This window comes from Vanessa atalanta, chromosome 26 (assembly GCF_905147765.1).
Source record: "Vanessa atalanta chromosome 26, ilVanAtal1.2, whole genome shotgun sequence".
In the NCBI taxonomy this organism is placed as follows: Eukaryota; Metazoa; Arthropoda; class Insecta; order Lepidoptera; family Nymphalidae; genus Vanessa; species Vanessa atalanta.
In genome coordinates this window covers 7,091,182-7,110,235 of record NC_061896.1, presented here as the reverse complement: position 1 = coordinate 7,110,235, position 19,054 = coordinate 7,091,182, and the positions used below count along the sequence as shown (strand labels likewise).

The window sequence follows — 19,054 nt, the reverse complement described above, 5'->3', positions numbered from 1 at the left end:
AATCTTTAGACTTAGCCCCTTTATTATGTAAATAACACTTTGAATTTAATGAACTTTAATACCTTTTAGCTTATCACAGTTTGAGATGTTATTTTCATTTTATGTGAATCTTATATTAATAGTATCATAGATGTGAAAGTTTGTATGTCTTTTACAGCTTTAGTCCTTACTTCTTTTCAAATTGTAAAATCGATAGAACTCAATCCTTACTATCGTTTCCTAAAAAATACCAGTACTAATTTATTAAAAATATTTCAATAAGTTCCAACCCTTTCTTCTAAAGTAGAGAAAACCTTGGAAGAGAAAGTGGGAATAATCGAGCATTTGAACATTTGCAAGCTGTTACTGTCTAACATTTAATCGTAACAATTAAACAACTTGACTAATATTTTTTTTCCTTTAATTAAATTAAATTAATTACTGGTATTCATAAAGATATCAATTTTATCGAAAATAAAAAATGAATAAAATCAAAATAAGTCCCATACTGGGCGCCACTTTGCAAAAAATTTGAACATTCACTATTCTTATAAGCACCAAGCGATTTCTCAATAGCTTCACAACATCGAATAAATACATCCATAATAGTAAATGACGTAAATACTGATGGCTCGATTTCTCTCCCCATCTCGGCACCGTTCAGAGAGATAACCCAGCGGAAGTCCTGTGTGGATAAGAGCAAACGCCTTAAAGTATCGCTTCAAACTGTTATGTAAAAGATCAAAGCCCTATCTCTTGGGAGCATGAATTTACAAGTATGTATCGAGAGATCGTTTTGCGTGCGATCGATGAGGTACTCAACGCCCAAAGACTACCGAATTTTATGTGCCAAAAACGAAGTAACATTGATTTTAGAAAAGGGATTTTTGCAGACTTGTTTTAATAGTTATTCTAACTATATCCGAATCCCGTTCCGAGGTCCTGCGTTCAAGCTCAGTTACGGCCCAATAGACCTAAGAGTCGGCGTGTTATTCAATATATAATTCAAAATCTGTCATATTGTCTGTTGTACTATAGATATTAAATATTTAATTTACTATGAAGCAACACAGAAAGACACTACAATTTTATTTATTTGTAGATAAAGCGTAAGTAAAGCTTTTATTTGATATACTAACAAAACAGGATACTATTCATCAAATGTCATCGAACTTATCACAACTTATGAAAATTGTTAAAACACGCGGCAAATAAATTACCCTCTTAAATTATAATAAAGTCAGATCTTTCAAAGACGAAGTAAAAATCGAATAATATAAACGTACTTAAGACATTCATACTTGTTCAGAATCTATAAGATTTTTGTCAGATCAGAACAATAGAATAAATATTATTTGTAAGTAATACTTTACACTCTTAGAATCGTTTCAGACGACACATAAAACTTATAAAACGAGAACGAAACAACGTGTCCTGTTGAGTTTAGCGTTGAACCAATAAAACGGGAGATTGCCAACGAGGAGACAAAGACAGTCAAACAGACGCTGAGCACCGATCTACTTCATTTGATTATAGTCCTCGAAATAGTATGGACTGGGATCTATATTTGCTGTTGAAAATTGATTAAGTGGATCGTACTTGACTGGAAAACATTAATTTATAACAAACAATTACTTTAACTAGACATAACGTTACTGTAAATGATAAAGATATTATTCGTGTACAGCGAAAAAAATAGTTTTTTATTTATACTAATGTTTTAAATGCGAATATAACTCTGTCTATTTTTTTCTCATGTACGAACAAACGAGTGAACCGTATTTGATGAAGTTTGTCATGAAGCAATCTTCCTTAAGGAAGCTTAAGGAAGAAGGAAGACAAGCAATCCATGAATCGCGAGCGAAGCCGCAGGCGACACCTATTTTCATATAAATTGTACTTGCCATTGTGATTGTTTTGAATATGAAATACCTACTAGATCAAATAGTACAAGACACCGGCGAGCCATCTACCAATTCTAATAAGTGAATTCAAATCTATCTAATACATACTAAGACTTTCACGAGATCAACTCACCTTGTATTCAGGTTAACAGGAAACAATGTGATATAATGGACACGTGTAAAAAAAAATCATTAGCAATTTATTCAAAGGCTCATAAATGATACAAAACGAATGCCTCCGACTATAACCTGACCACATACCAGTAAATGCTTTACTATTTTATACGGTCGTCATTAAAATAATTACATAATAATCGTAAATTAACAACGAGATAGATTCAACGCGAGAGATTGATTAAGAAAATTTTCAGAGGAAAAAAATTGTTTATAAAAGAAATATCCTCATTTCATCTCGTTCAAGTATCCATTTGAATCTTTACATCAACGAGATAGGTTACTTTGAAATAAAATTATTTCTGTTTAGAAAATTATCTCGGTTATCATTTTCATCTGGAAATGGACCCGACGTCAAAATTATCTTTATTAAAATATTCGAGTACAATCTCATAAACACTTTTGCCGTATTTCAATAAGACTTTTTATCGTACATGTAGACGGACGGGCAAATGAAACCGTAATTAATTATTACATATATAAACAGGTGTATTTTAAAATATTGAAACATTGAATTGGCTTAATAGACTGTATTTAAATTGCAATAATAATTAGGTCGTCGAAGTTAACTAATCGTAAGCTCCGAGTAGTTACAGTAGGTAAGATCAATATCGAGACATATTATTTAATTAATTGCCAAATGACACTAAGAGAGATGTCTGTTCTTTCCCCACTGTGAAAATATACAATCATTACGAAATATTAATTGTCATTATGTAAAATAATTTAGGATAAATATTAAATTGTTCTTTTTTATGATATCGGTAGGCGGACGAGCAAACAGGCCACCTGATGATAAGTGGTCACCACAATATTAACCGTTCCTTACATCACCGATACGCCACCAACATTGGGAACTAAGATGTTATGACCTTGTGCTGTAGTTACACTAGGTCTAGCCTTTCAAACCGGAACACAACAATACTGAGTATCGGTGTTTGGCAGTAGGAAATCCGATCCGAGTGTATGGAGGTCCGTACACTTTGGATACCAGTCCATACGGATGGGTAGGTACCTAGGAGGATTTGCACTAAATTCTACCTACAAGACTAGAATGTTCTATGAGTTTTCATTATTATTTTTGAAACATATTGAGCAAAAAAAAATGTAGTTATAATATAAATTATAACTAACACGATTATTATAAATTACAAGGCTCAAACATAAATCGTTTCGTCTATTATTTGACTTCTATTTTGTCTGACGATGTATAGTCATACTAATTGAGTACCAAATCTGTGTTAAATTTGTTACAATAAAAAATCGTAATGATTCTATATTTAACAAAGATTCTGAATTGATTTAAAATGTACTGTAAAGTGAACAATATTAGCTATTCCATTAAACATATACTAACAGTTACATGTTTCATAAACAATGGTAACATAAACAATGGAAAATCGCTTGCAAAAACTTAATAATAAATCCGAAGTAAAATTGACGCTCAGCGCATATTTCCTTTGATCTGTCACGATAGATGTCGGTCGAGTAATTGATTTATAACTCTCGATCGTTTTTAAAAGTCATAAAATAAAATACTTATCACAAAACAGAATATAATAAATTAACTGGAATTACTATTAAAATCGTCACTGTGGCATTGAGGATCGATAGCAGAACTTATCGTTCGTAACTATTCACGTTTCAAATGAAATCCACATCAAATAAACACCATAACCTTTCCAAATGTTTTCTTGAACTAGTCGCTTAGCCTCGCTTCATATTCATAGCAAGTTTCCGCTAAATAAACGCGACCTGTAATCCGTCACCTCGGCACCGCCGTCAGACATCATTCCGTATTGTTACGGCTAAGGTCAAAGTTATACTAAACGACACAAATGTATATAAAGATTAAGTTATTTTATGTATTGATAGATGTTAAAAAATTATGGTATTATTTAAATTTCTTTGACTCAAATGGGTACATCTAGTTTTTTAATCACATTTCTGATTCCTATGTATTTCATTTGGTATCGATATCAAAATATCTGCCCGGGAATTTTTTTAACAGATAATTAATAAATAAAGAACAAGACCGCTTTATAAAATACAGATTTTAAAAATAATTACTCGAAAAGTTAAACTTCTTAAACTAGTATTAGTTTAATTTGATCATACTGAGTAGTTAGCATATAGTGTCCGAAACATTACTTAGATAAGGAGTAACTTTTGAGTGTATTTAGAAAAAACTTCTAAGTTCAAAGCAATATTGCATAACATTAAAAGAACAATTGTGGTTGTGCAAGATATTGCCCACACATAATAATACAAGGATATGTATAAAATTAAACATCACTATATAAGAGCACGTGTATGTCTGTATATTCGCATGTCATTGTCATTATGTCTGTTTATTTACTTGGAAGTATTCTCTTTATGTTATGAAAAAGTATATAATATCAAAATACGTTATATAGTACGTATTAAAAGCATGTCAACGTTGATATATTACACGAATGACATGATGATATGCGGCAACACGAAGTTCCCTAACTAGGTAACTGCTGGGGTGACCATAGATTCAAGTCTCATCCGAGAACTTTCCCATTTAACCTAAAGATTCAAAATATACTGTGAGTAAAAATTTATTTTTAAATTTAGAAAGTTTATCATTCTTGAGTGTATATTTCAAAACTCTGACTGTACTGGTACTGACAGTTAAAATAAAAACTAACGCTAAATGCTTCGGATGAAAGTTTTAACACTTTTTATCCTGAAAATTGAAAAAACAACTACGATAAATACGGCATAACAATTCAAAATACAGTATAAATGGATTAAATCCGGCCGAATTGATATGAACTAAAATAAACACAAACATAGACAAATAAAGTTTAGATTGACCAAAATGAAAAAATGTAAATAAAACGCGCAAATACTTGTAAAACCAATAAAATTAACGGGAATCGAGAAAAAATTTAGAAAAGTATTTCAATTTCGATTTAACTGTAAAAAAAAAATATGTTTAGATTTTTTTGCATACAATATCGAATCGGGTAAGCCTATCGTTTAATAAATTTTAATTCTAGTAAGCAAACAATAGTTTCTCTTCGATATTAAAAAAACAACAACGGATTTAAGTGTTATTCTACTGATAGCGAATATAACCTTACTAATAACAAAACATTATTAAGCGTGTGATCATATTACAACACTAAACTAAATTTATAAAAAAATCCATTTAATGCCCGAAAGTCCCGGAGAAGTCATACATATGTGGTCAACCTAAACCAACGTAAAGTTCTTATATGACAAATTGTTGGATCAGTCAAATTTTAGAGGGCGATATGCGCCTCTTGATAATGTATTAAAATTTTTCTTATACATACATTTCGAAAAAGTTCATAAATAAATATAATCAAATTAAACTGTTTATTTATATTTGACTTGCTGTATTTATACTTATATCATTAGCGTAATTGTTTTATTTATACCAAGCCTGTATTTGGGTCCGATATACTTAAATCTCCAGGTGGAATACATAATAAATACACTTTTATAATATTAAGGCTTAGACCCTGCAATGGTAGCGAAATACCATGAAATTACAACTAATCTAACACCTGCCGATGAGAACTTTATTAGGAGAAGTCGAAAACTACGACGGAAATATTAGATTCGACATTCATAATAAAAACTTGTTCAAGGCTTAGGAAAACGAAATATCCACATAATTTGACACGCAAGATTCGTAAATACGAACGCACATTGCAGAGTTATATATAGAGCAAGCAAGAAACAGTCGCAAATATTGATACATAAAATAACCAATATCTTTAGTTTAATTACGTCTTGAAACACGAATTGATTGTTTTGTAAGTCTAAAGATTAAAAAAAAAAAAAAACAAAAAAAATGTTGAACACATTTGTCGATATTAAACAATAAAAGTTAGTAAGACGATTTCACTTGTTTAAGCTCAACGTGATGTACAAAGAGTTTAGAAGCGTTTCCTTTTCGACTAGTCAAATCGTATATAAACAGGCTACAAGTCTGATGTACTTTACCGACGATAATTTATCTATACTTAATATTATAAATGTGAAAGTAACTCTGTCTGTCTGTCTGTCGCTCTTTCGCTTCAAAACCAATGAACCGAATTCTACGAAATTTGGTATGAAGCAAACTCAAACTCCAAGGAAAGACATAGGCTACTTTTTTGCCTAACACTTGACAAACAACCCCCTAAAACGCGAGCGAAGCCGCGCATGACAAATTGTTCTGAATAAGCGACGGATAATATATATTCCATGAAATCCGAATACTCTTAAAATATCAGTATGATGGGATATTCAAAAATAGTTTTTTTTTTGTTAAGAAATAAATCGACAGTGTACATTTTAATTTATTTAAAACAAAATTTCATTTAATATAAAAACGTATTTTAGCACGCGTTGTACATCGTCGCGTTCACACAACGATTCATCTCTTTCTGTCGTCAGTAATTTCATATATGAAAGAAAAAGACAGCATTTTAAAATGTAACTATATATATAACAACTATACACTATACATCGTCTATTAGTAATGGCTTTATAATATTATAAAGATAGTAGTAAGATTATATTAAAATTAACCTTGTATAATGACGATTCAAAAGTGCTTGTAGCTACCTACTTGAATAAAGTATATTTTTGATTTTTATCTGATGGACGTTATTGAAACAATCCTTTAATTACTATGTTATTATGTAATCAATATTAAATGGTATTTAATTCGACCGAATAATCTAGAAAACTTTTATATATGATAAGGAATTTCTGATCGAAACTATTCCTTTGATAGCAAAGTTTCGAACATTTTATTTATTTATTTACTTTGTGTATAACGTATGTAATACCACATCCGCCATCTTGAATTTAATATGACATTACATAACCCATGACGAGTGGGACTCGTAAGAAAGACGCACACGTCAACTCGTGACAAAACATATCATATGTAACTTAGTAGCTAGCTACGAGGGAACAGGTACAAACAGACACCCACACGCAGACACCTGAAATAATAACCGGATAATTTTTCAACACCACTGATATAAAATATACTTTATAATTTCAACGAATTATTTCAAAGGCTATTTTATTGTCTTTAGGAGTTAAAAGCTTGCTAATTACAAATCAACAAAATCATAACCAATGTAGGTAGACTCTATGAAAAATAGAGTCTACCTACATTTATCTTGTACTTAATACCTTGAATTTATAAGTTTCCACGAAATAATACAGCTATACCACTAATTTAAAACGTGTAAAAATATTGAAAATAATATAAATTCAAAATTCCATCAGTTTTGAGATACAAACTAATTATAAAGTAAAGTTTCTTGCCGGTACTCGTTAGAATCTACATTTCGTACCGGTGCGGTAGTTTAATGTTTAATATCTCTTCTTAAAAGACGATTTAAAAGTGCTCGAAACAGCCTACTCGAACAAAGTTTATTTTGATAATTTCAAATTTCCATTATTAATGTCGATGATAAAACTTTTCGACGAAAATCAAACTGGATTCAAAGTTGTAAGTAGTTCTGTAACGTCGACGTCTCAACTGCTCAGACATTGAAAGACGAATTGATAATACCTAGTCATTAACTGCGTATCGTTGAGGCTAGTAATTTATGAGTCGCGGGTACCTCCCTTTTATTTAAAATACTAATACTAGCTTAACCTGCGGCTGCGGCTTTATCCGCGCAAAAATAATAAAACTTTACCTATAGTACACAAGCCGTTAGACTAAATTTTACTCCTCGAGGAGTAAATAAAACACTGTCTTTTTCCGGGACTCAAACTATCTCCACGCTATATTTCATCTAAATCTGTTTAGCGGGTAAAACTTGAAGAGATAACGGACAGTTATTTTAGTATTTATAATATTAGTATAGACTATAAATTCGAAAGTCCGAAACCGTCTGTCTGTCAGTCTGTTACTTGTTCACAGCTAAGCTATCCCAAGGACGGACAAACGCTACCATTTTGCCCTTTAAATGCTTAAGTTATTGATTAGGGGTTGTTTGCATATTTTTGAAGGATTTCCATCACAAAGTGAATTTTTCTTTTCATTTTCGCGGGCGACGCTGCGGGTTCAACGAGTATTGTACAAAAAGAAGAAACCTACGCCTTTACTGAAGACTCTGGTTCTCCGATAACAACTAAGTGATTTAGTACATCGAATTTATTATATTTTGTGAGCTGCGTTAATGAATCATTTCTCATTTTCACCGACGCCATTTTATTGCCGACAATCACGTAATATTATTAGTATACTATTTAAAAACTGAAACTGAAACTGATTTCAAGATTACTATATAAGTCAATGAAGTAATATATGTCACAACACAAACAGTCGAATTGATTATTAAATTTTTTGTAACTCGGTAAAAATTACAAATTCAGACTAGAAAAGCTTTTCGGCCAAAGTTGACGCTCAATGTGAACGTCACAGACCGATGTGTTAAATTACTAAACAATTGTAACTATTTACAATAACATCTATTTATTTGTGTGAAAATACTATAGTTAACTGTGGAATACCACACTACTTTACTAAAGGTTAGTGGACTGACATACACATAGCATTGCAGGCAGATGCAGGCAACACTGACGATGTTTTCCGATGACGAGACTCTTTCAATAATAAAGCTAAATTAAACAAATTGCTTATCTTTCATATAAATCTATCGTAGCATCTAACTCTTTAACTAGGTACGTCTCACGATAAAATCACTGTTTATCCCACGCAACGTAAACTGTGAAGTGGAATAATCAAAGAAGAGCATTACATCGTCGACATTATTGTCGGCTCAGTTGACATTCAAATAACGAGACACTCGAGAAACTCGTCCAGGAATATATATATTTTTTTTTTTTTTCGTCAATTGATTAAACTTATTGTTCTTCACTAAATAAACGGCTTTACAAAGTTAGAATGATATTCGGTTCTATTTTTGAAAATATAATAATAAAGATTAGAGAATTTCAAGTGTTCCGTTGATCGATAATTTTCTATGTTGTCTGGGTGTTTGTGGTACCGTCGCTACTTCTGATTTTTTTTAACACAAGTGCTTTAGCTACTTACATTGGGATCTGAGTAATGTATGTGATGTTGTCCAATATTTATTTATATTTTTTTTATCTTGTTGATCGTATCATTCTGGTTAGAATCGTAATGGTGGAACCATTACGATTCTAACCAGAATAAAACATGTATTAATATACATAATATGGGATATAACACCGAACAGCGTGCAGCTAATGCTTAACTTCCAGGCAGGATACATAACATACATATATCATTATATTTAACTAACATGACTGTATTTTTAAATGTTGAAAAAGAGTAACTACTGAATTTTTTTCCGGTTCTTCTCGGCAGAATCTACATTCCGAAGCGGTGGTAGCTTTACTTAATATAGTTTGTTAAATGATGATTCAAAAGCGCTTGTCAACGCCTACTTGATTTGATTTGAAACAAGATTATATAGGTTACAAAAATAATTACATAGAACTTTGTATATAACATTACATAAATTTAATTGTATATAATTATAGTTCATCGATTCATTTCGATCACTCTTCGAATTTCAAAAATCTTTTCGTCATTCATTCCCTTGGTGGCGAATGAAAGACTAATTACGAACTATTTCTGCTCGTCGGCGACCTTGCTGGCCGAACACTTCGTTCGTCTCCATCGTGTCAAATTCGACTGTCAATATTTGCATGGTCAAGCCAATCATTCTAAATTCAATTGTAATCGCCATTTTTAAAAAGAGATAAAAAAAAATTGTAATCATATTGAATTCTGTATCTTTCTGGGCAGGTACCACCTACTCATTTGTATTCAACCGCCAAGCAGCGATAAATGTATCCTTCAAATTCAATATGGTGAGTGAGCCAAAGTCACTACAGGCACAAGGGACATCATTACTTAGTTTCCAAAATTGGTTGGTGAACGTAGGGATTGGTTAAAATTTGTGCCATGGTGACTATTTAATATCACGCGTCCAATTTGCTCGCCCACCTACTTTTGTCATAAAAAAATCATGAGGGATTTTAACTCGCTTTAAATTATAAACAAATAATGGGAGATTCATTTTAGTTATTTATTTACTGATATTAGAAGAAAGTTTTCGAATCATATTTACGTTACGCGTTCTAAAGATTCACTAAAATAATTATATAGTATATATGACATTATTATGTGTGCATTATTGGAATGTAGTTGTGTGTAGTTTATTATTTTACTTTTGTATAATTATTCTTCTATATTGTCTCCTCTCTCTATCTATATATGCACGCTTGCTTCTATCACCAAAGGTTGCCTGCGAGAGATCGCTGTAAGCGATAAGGACGCCTTTGCGAACCCTTTGTCAAATACATTTTGTTTCATTTATGTACTCATGTGTTGTGCGATAAAGTATTTAAATAAATAAATAAATAAACGAATGGTACACAGAATGACGTCACACCGTTTCTACTATGCGACAAGTTGTGTTAAAGATATTGTGGTGTACGATGAGATGACGATATGCATCGGGTCGTCGTGTGGTACGGCCACAAAACTAGCCACAAAACCAACGAGAGTTATTTATTTATCATTCAAACAAATGTACACTCAAACTTAACACCGAATGCAGTTTGGTCGCGATCGACTTTTAACATTTAACGCAAGCGGTTGATCATCAAAGAGAAATAAAACTTGTTCGATTCCCAAAGAACTCCAACAGAACTAGCATTATCTAAAAGTTTATGCGAACGTTGCAAATCATTTAATAATGACTCGACTTAAATTGAATGTTAAATTTTACATAAAGAAAACGAATTATTCGCATTTGTGGCGGTTGTTGTAAGGTAAAGTTGATATTGTAATTTTGTAACAGCTTGCAAATATTACACTACTGAGCTAGGACTTCGTCTTGTGAGCAGATTTGTAGCTTATTCCTAAATGCTCAATGAGGACTGATAATACCTGTTAGAGACCTTCATGCAACAAATGCAGGCCTCCTCACGAAGTTTTCATTTACGAGCAAGAGATGAATTACAAACAAATAAACCACATAGATGAAGTATGTTGCTTGGCCGGGTGCACGTCAAGCCTAAACCCTAACCTTCCTGAATAAAAGGAAAAATGATTTTTTGTTTAGATCGACTTCATTGTTGATAGTATTTAAACATGGTCACATAAATAAAAGCGTCATTAGCGCAATGGTTTATTGTTTATGTATACTAGATGAAACTGCGGCTTTTCCCGCGCGAAATTTATAAAACATAAACTTCCAAGCCCGTTTTACCCCGTTAGGGGTGGAGTTTCGTAAAATCCGTTCTTAGCGAATATCTACACTTTATATGGTGCCATATATATACACCTGCCAAAATTCAAGTTTGTAGGTGTTATAGTTTCTGAGACTTCGTGATTAATAAATGACCACTCATTTATTATTTGTTTCACTTTTATATACATAGATTATAATATAACAAGACCAAGATTGTCTCCGAAGTTGTGTTACGACAACATCACACTTCAATGCTGTGACAATAGTAATGAAAACAATGACAAAGTTGGAAAGACTCACAAAAGAACTATAGTTATTTAATCTGACAACATTTGAAGAGCGGAAAAATATCAGATCGAAGTAAACAAATAATAAAACAATGAGCAAACTACTTCAAAAGTGCTTAATAGCAAATTTTCGTTTTTGAACGTGTTTTCTCTTGAATTTTTTCTTCACAAATCAATTTTTTGCCATTTTAAAGATTTGACCACACTTGACCGGTTTATTATTTTATTATATGTAAAAAAAATCGAAAAATAATTAACTTTTAGTAACTAATTGACATATATTTCGAAAAGCTTGTCAACATCTAAAGAATCCCGGATTTTAAGGCTAATATTCGTATATAAAATATGCGACTTATCAGCGAACACGGGTTCGAAATACCAAAGATAACAAACGAAGTAACAAAGTGGAAAAAAAATTGATGTGTAATGGCGCGGATTGAATGAGAAACTTGACTTTCATTCAACAGGTCCCCGGTTGTTGTTGCTTCTATATAAATTGACTGAGCCGCAATGTAAAGCTGGGGAGCAGTGAGATCTAATAGGTTCGGTCGCCCCATCGTCGACCTACTTGACAAAACTGAATAGGTTGCGGTTAAGCCCAGTCTATATTTCATAAAAAAAGTCATAATTAAAAAAACTTAAATTTAAACGTTTTTTTTCTTATCTTCAGCGCGTTGAATTTTCTTTGCTCAACATCGTATCGAAAAGGCTACGGGATCTTTGGCCAGTTGCAGTTGGTATTCCTTCCATTTAGGTTAGTTGTAATGTAAGTAGTTTGAGTGTGTAATTCTACGCACATCCACATTTTAGAGTCGCGTTGGTGTAGCAGCCAAATTATAATGCTGCAGATTCCAATCTCTAGATTCCAGGTTTGAATCCCACATCGGTTCAATTAAGCAACAGCCCAGAATTAGGAGTTGGTAGTGTTCTTCGGTAAGCATGCAGAACCTTTGAACTTGCGGTTAACTCGCTAATTTTTCTCTCTTATTAGAAATCAGATTAAGAGAGAAAGAGAGAGAAGGGGGGATCAGAAAGAGCAACTGTTCTTACGCAACAGATTTATTATTTTTTTATAATTAATAATATATTTATTTTAGTTTAGTCTTTCTCCTATTTACTGTCAAATTATCCTAGAGGCGTATCCAGGAGCTACATTAAGTACAGCTCAACCTATTTTGGGCTCCCACTTACAATTGTGAACATTATTTTAATAGTGCACCATAATATCAATGACGCAATAGGCAAAATTGAACATAAATAAAATTATTTAGTTTCGGTGATCGTCGAGTGTATAGCGTGTCTTATTTCAGCAATAGAATTTTAAATATACAATATATTATAAATATTATAAAAAAAAAATTGCTAAAACAAAATCCACGTCGATTGCTTTAAAATATTTTACACGCTCACGCGATTCGTTAATTTTAGTGTGAAGGCATTTTAGGGTATATAAGTTTTGACCTTCGTTGTATGAGTCATCGTGAAACAATATATTGAAATTTCTCGTGCTTTATGCGATTACCGAGTGAAAGCACAACTCGCTTTAAAATCACTAGATGTAAGAACATTATTATTAACGTTTATTTTTTAATTTCCAAGTAAAGCAGCTATATTAATGGATGAATACAATTCTGTCAAGCCGATTTTTATATAGTTAAAATGGTTTAGGACTTATTGTTGCCTGCATCTTTACCCCCGTTTTAGGGGTCTTAGGTATAAAAAATAGCCCGTCCTTGGGGTGCAAGCTAGATTCATATCAAATTACATCAGTTGTTTAGACGCGAAAGCGTAACAGGCAGAGATACTTTCGCATTTATAATGTTTGTATGGATCTATGAATACAAAAGAAAACGTTACAAAATTTTACGTTGAACGTTGACATTTATTGCTTTAATTAGTCTATTAATAACAGTAATAAAAATATCCCGAAAGCATATTTTAACTTGAGCTTACGATATTATATCCCTTGGGCCTGAAATTACATTGACTCACTCACGAATCGGAATACAAAGTTGTTTGCCATTCGTGTATAATGTCATAAATATACCAAGACACCTAATCAGCGAGACGTATTACGCAAAGAAGAACCTAATAATCAGCAAGGCGTAAAGCAATTATTTGTCGTCTTAAATCTACCTAAAGCCTGACTGAGCCTGAGTTGGTTTGGTTCCACCAAGGGATACTTAACGAGTATAACGATACTCCGCAACTCTGGGTCATATGTACTTGTATAATCTATATACATATATACCAATATTTTACTGCTGTCTATATTTTTTTGTTTTACTTTTTATCTTAATTGTATTTAAATTATTTTTTTGCTAAAATTAGTGCATGCCGTGGTCTCCTATAATTGAAGGAGCACACAACTTGTAACCCTTATATTGTATAATTTTAAGAATATGTATTTAGTGTGTATCTTTCGTTGGAGACTCGTAAATTAAATATAAATAAATAAATAAATAAATAAATAAATAAATAAATAAATAAATAAATAAATAAATAAATAAATAAATAAATAAATAAATAAATAAATAAATAAATAAATAAATAAATAAATAAATAAATAAATAAATAAATAAATAAATAAATAAATAAATAAATTATGAATGCGAAAGTATCTCTGTTACGTTTAAGCCGCTAAACCGATTTATATGAAATTTCGAAGAAGATATTATATTTTTCATTTTGATATAATATAAACAAATTCTCAAGAAATAGCACGATTACAAGTCTGAATCAATAATTGACTAAAAAAACTACCTAATGCAACTTAGAAGTCGGCTAAAAGTAACGCCCGACTTCTAAATAGTGTGTTTAAAATAACAAAACAAGAGTTTTACCTTTATTCAATAAAACCTTATCACAGTTACGAAACTTAAACTATAGAGTACAGTTTAAACTTTTATTATAGAATCACGTTTCATAGAATTGAAACGTCTAAAATAGTTTAAGTTTGGCGCTTTCGAGCGTTTACTCGAGTTTAAATCCTCGGTTACAGGATGAATTTTTCATTTCGAAAAGTTACTTTAGAATATCATTCTTGTGTTATTCTTGTGTATGTTCCTGTATACGATCATCATTATTGGAAGTATATATTTTAGTCATGATTTTAATGGGTCACGATCGCCCATTCACATTGGCATCTATAGAATATAGTACTGGCTGTGGCCGCAATTTTGTGCGCGTTTGAATTTAACAAAAGTGATTACATCAGCTATCTGCCATTGAAAGTCCCGTCAAAATCGGTCCAGCCATTCCAGAGATTAGCCGGACATTTGCATTTAGTAATAAGGGATAATTTAATATTACAAACAGACACTCCAATTTTATTATATATATAGATTCCTTCCATAGCCAATGCGCCACCAAACCTTGGGGCTCCTCGAAACCGAAACACAACAATACTTAACACCGCTGGTTTGCGTTTATATTTGTAACGCCTAACTGAAAAAAAAACACTAAGTCAATATACATAAAACTTAAACCAGAAAATGCAGCGTGTTTCAAAGGAGGTTTTAATATTTAATAATATTATATAAGTTGCTTTTCTCAGTTTCAGCGGTTTATATTGAGCCTATTGACGTGACAGGCGTGAATTTTATATTTAAATTCCACAGACTAATCATCTTTGTCTTTGTTAAAGTAAATTACTAGCTATTAATACTTTAGTGTAAACACAACTATCGTTAAAAGATTGAAAATGCGGATGCCATGTACCAAGAGCTACTATGCGGAGATTTCCCGTTAAAATTTCCTTCGTCGCTATGAACCGGGTTTCTGAAGGTTTTGGTCTCTTTTAAAAATGTCTTCTTTACTGATAAGGCTTATATGACCGCTATTCTTTCTCGCCAAACATCAAAATTTGATGAGTAATTAATTTGTTACGATTTCTTTGCGAAATTTCAGACAAAAATTATATAAAGTCTTGGGTCTTATGATTTGCGGCGTACAAAATTGAAATGATTTATATTCCTTACCGGGGAAATTGTCCACGAGCGGAGATGAATAATCAAATAAGCCATCGATTATTGTCATTGTCTTTTATCAAATTGAATGAATAAAAAAATTTGTACGTTACGATTATATTTTAACTGTATAGCAGCCGGACTTATTAGTCCGGCTTAAAATTACATTATAAATAAAATATACAATATAACTATGTCTGTATAGCGCCTTATTGCCTCCGCTGGTTTGTTTTTTGCCCAGAGGATCTGAATTATGATTCAACGGGGAAATGAAGCTAGTATTATTGCCACGATTCAACGCGGTGATTCGTATAGTAACTATTTTTAATTTATATATTTAAGAACTTAATGTTAAAAATTCTTTGGTAACGATGTCTGAAAGTGTACTGTCAAAACCAAGAAGACATCCTTAAGAGTTGACGTGACTAATTAAGGTGAATCCATTAACTATTCGGAATCCTAAAAGAGCTTAAACGGTTAGACTTTGAACTGTAATTGTAAACTTTTGATTTTGATTAAATGTATACAAAAATTATTTAACGGTTCTTCACGACCTCAACCTACAACCGTCAGTTATGCTAACTCTATTCTGGCAATTAGTTTAACGTCAAAACATTGCTATGATGATATTTGTAAAACGAGGCTTCTATTTCATAAATATTTTACAGTTTCGCAGTTTTTTTAGGATTTTAGAATTCCCAAATCATTTTTGCCATTTGCTTTTTTACCGTCGTATGAAAATATACCTATTGAAAGATATATAAGCAGTAGTTTTTATATTTATTTTGCGTAAAATTACTACTGGTACACAGAATGAGAGAAATGTTCAACTATATTTTTGGTCCTTCGAGCCGGATAAAAATCGTTAAATATATTTTTTATACAATTACAGGTCCGTAATTGTTGTAGAATGAACTATTACTTACCACAGTGATGGGATAAGCCGGGTTGATGATGGTGTAGAGCAGAATGTGGTTCGGCCGCGCGGGCATCTCGCGCTTACGCCTTGGCTCGCCTGACATGTAATTGTTGCCATTACTCTGTAAATAAAATATGTAATCGATAAGTACGAATCTAGAAAAGGCACATTACATAAACATACTATAAAATATTATTTTAACCAATTCTGACATATGGAATAATTTTATCGTAAATTCGATGAAATTTTATTTATTATGACTATTTTGTCTAGAACTTATAAAAAATCCAATAATAAATTATATAGGGGTTTTATGCACCATTTATGTTATACATAAATATAAATATACTTTTTCAATAGTCAAAGTGAATAATTAAAAAGTAGATTAGATTCGGCCTTTATTTAACAATTTTGACGATTTAACCATCATACTAACAACCGACTGTAAGCCTTTCAAAGCCCAAGGAGAGACTAAATGAAAACTCTAATATCTTTTTATTAAAAAAAAATTACAAACAAATTGCTAAATACGACCAAAACTCACATAAATTATAATTAGTACGAACGATGTCAGTCAAAAACATTTAAAAAGAGACAGAAAAAAAGCGAACGAAACAGTTATTTATGCTCGGTCAGCCCCACGTGCCCCGTGATTCATACCCTCAATACGTACATAAAATAAAACACGTATGAATGTTAGCTATAAATATTCTAAAGTGTGCAAATGTCTATACGAATGTGATCTTATTTGTTTGAAAAGGGGCTAAACTTGCTTCAATCCTCTATGGAATATATTAGTACCTCATATTAGATGTTTGTTCTGCTGCAATCCAGACTTTTATGTTTAAGTAGATAATTATAATACAACATTTCAATACAAATAGAGAGCTCTGAGCAAATATCTCATAGTTAACAACAAATAGAAAGGATATAAAATACAAACACATCTTACAAAGCTTATATTTATTAAGTAGGTACTAGCTGTGCCCGCGACTTCGTGCGCCTTTGAATTTAACAAAAAAGTTATTATTGTAGCCTAAATTACATCAGCTTTCTGTCAGTGAAATTCCTGTCAAAATCGGTCCAGCCGTTCCAGAGATTAGTCGGAACAAACAGACAGCCAGACAGACCGACAAAATTGTAAAAATGTTATTTTGGTATATGTACCGTACACGTACAATATACATTTAGTAAAAAGCGGTTATTTTTATATCTTATTAATTACATGTATGGATTACTTATTAAGATTACGAAACCATCATCGGGGTCCCAATAAGTTTACCTATCGATAAAAAAATACATGACGTCGCATCGCAACAAAATTGAGATTCGAAGCTAATGTGCAGATCAACAGATTCTTATAAGAGAACGCCAACAATCCGTCTACTTATTCGTAATTTAAAAACAAACATTCAAGTCGTTCCATAAATACGTCACTTAAGTCTATCGTCGTGGGATATATCAACATTTTCCGGTACGCAATTAAACGTCCAACTGTCAAGGCGAATAAATCAAAACGCATTCGCACAGAGCACTTGGAACAGAGCTAATTGACAGTCGAAATGACCACTGCCAATTCGTATTTGACGCGATAACGACTGATAAAGACTTGTGGTTCCGCAATCAGTTCGCAAGGTTCAAAGTGGGAAGCGTTAAGCGTGTTACATGAACATAGTCGGTAACGAAAGTGCTATGAAATACGAAGTAAAAGTAAGTTTTAAATTAAAATCTACGGCCGAATTATTCTTCAAGCTGATTATATCAAATTTGAAAAGACAATGAAACGGCCCGTTAATCTTCCACTACTGGACCTCTTTCCTTTTCAACGCTGTTCCTTAGCGGTGTGGTAGACGTAACTGCTGCAGAATTGTTTTAGCGCCGTTCTCGAAAGTCAAATTAATCGTATTGAAAAGTTGTATGAAGATTATCTCAAGCGATAAACATATTTCAATCTATCTAATGTGTATATAGTTCATATTACAAATGCGAAAGTAACAGAATTTAATGAAATTTGATATATTTTGATGATATCTTGTAGGCGGACGAGGATATAGGTCACCTGATGGTTAGTGGGCACTACCGCCCATAGACGATGGCGCTGTAAGAAATATTACCTATTCCTTACATCAGCAATGCGCCACCAACCTCGGGAACTAATATGTTATATCCTTTGTGCCTGTAGTTACACTGGCTCACTCACCCTTCAAATCGGAACACAACAATACTGAGCACTGCTGTTTGGCGGTAGAATATCTGATTGGTGGGTGGTACCTACCCAGACCGGCTTTCACAAAGACCTACCACCAAGTAAAGCAAGCTTAAACTTCAAGGAAGGACAGAGGCAATTATTATGCCGATAAACTGAGGGATTGATCCAATATAACACGTGCGATGCCACAGGCGACAACTAGTAAATAATATATTATAACAATTCAGGTCGTGTTCGGCGAAGGTAAGGGCGAACTTTCTGATGCCACTCTCTTTTGTCTGTCACGATATCGGTCGAGACAACGAGCGAGACATGGGTTTCTATTAGCTGTGAACTTCCTATCTCGGT

General features: G+C 32.3%; 1 protein-coding gene across 2 annotated transcripts in view; it reads right to left on the bottom strand.

The window, feature by feature from the left end:
* Window positions 1–19,054, bottom strand: part of LOC125074073 (heterogeneous nuclear ribonucleoprotein L) — a 408,322-nt gene that overhangs the window by 295,343 nt on the left and 93,925 nt on the right. For both annotated transcript variants that reach the window (XM_047685304.1, XM_047685305.1), the window contains exon 2: window positions 16,505–16,618. In XM_047685304.1, the coding sequence (XP_047541260.1) occupies window positions 16,505–16,618 (114 nt within the window). The remainder of the gene's footprint in view (window positions 1–16,504; window positions 16,619–19,054) is intronic.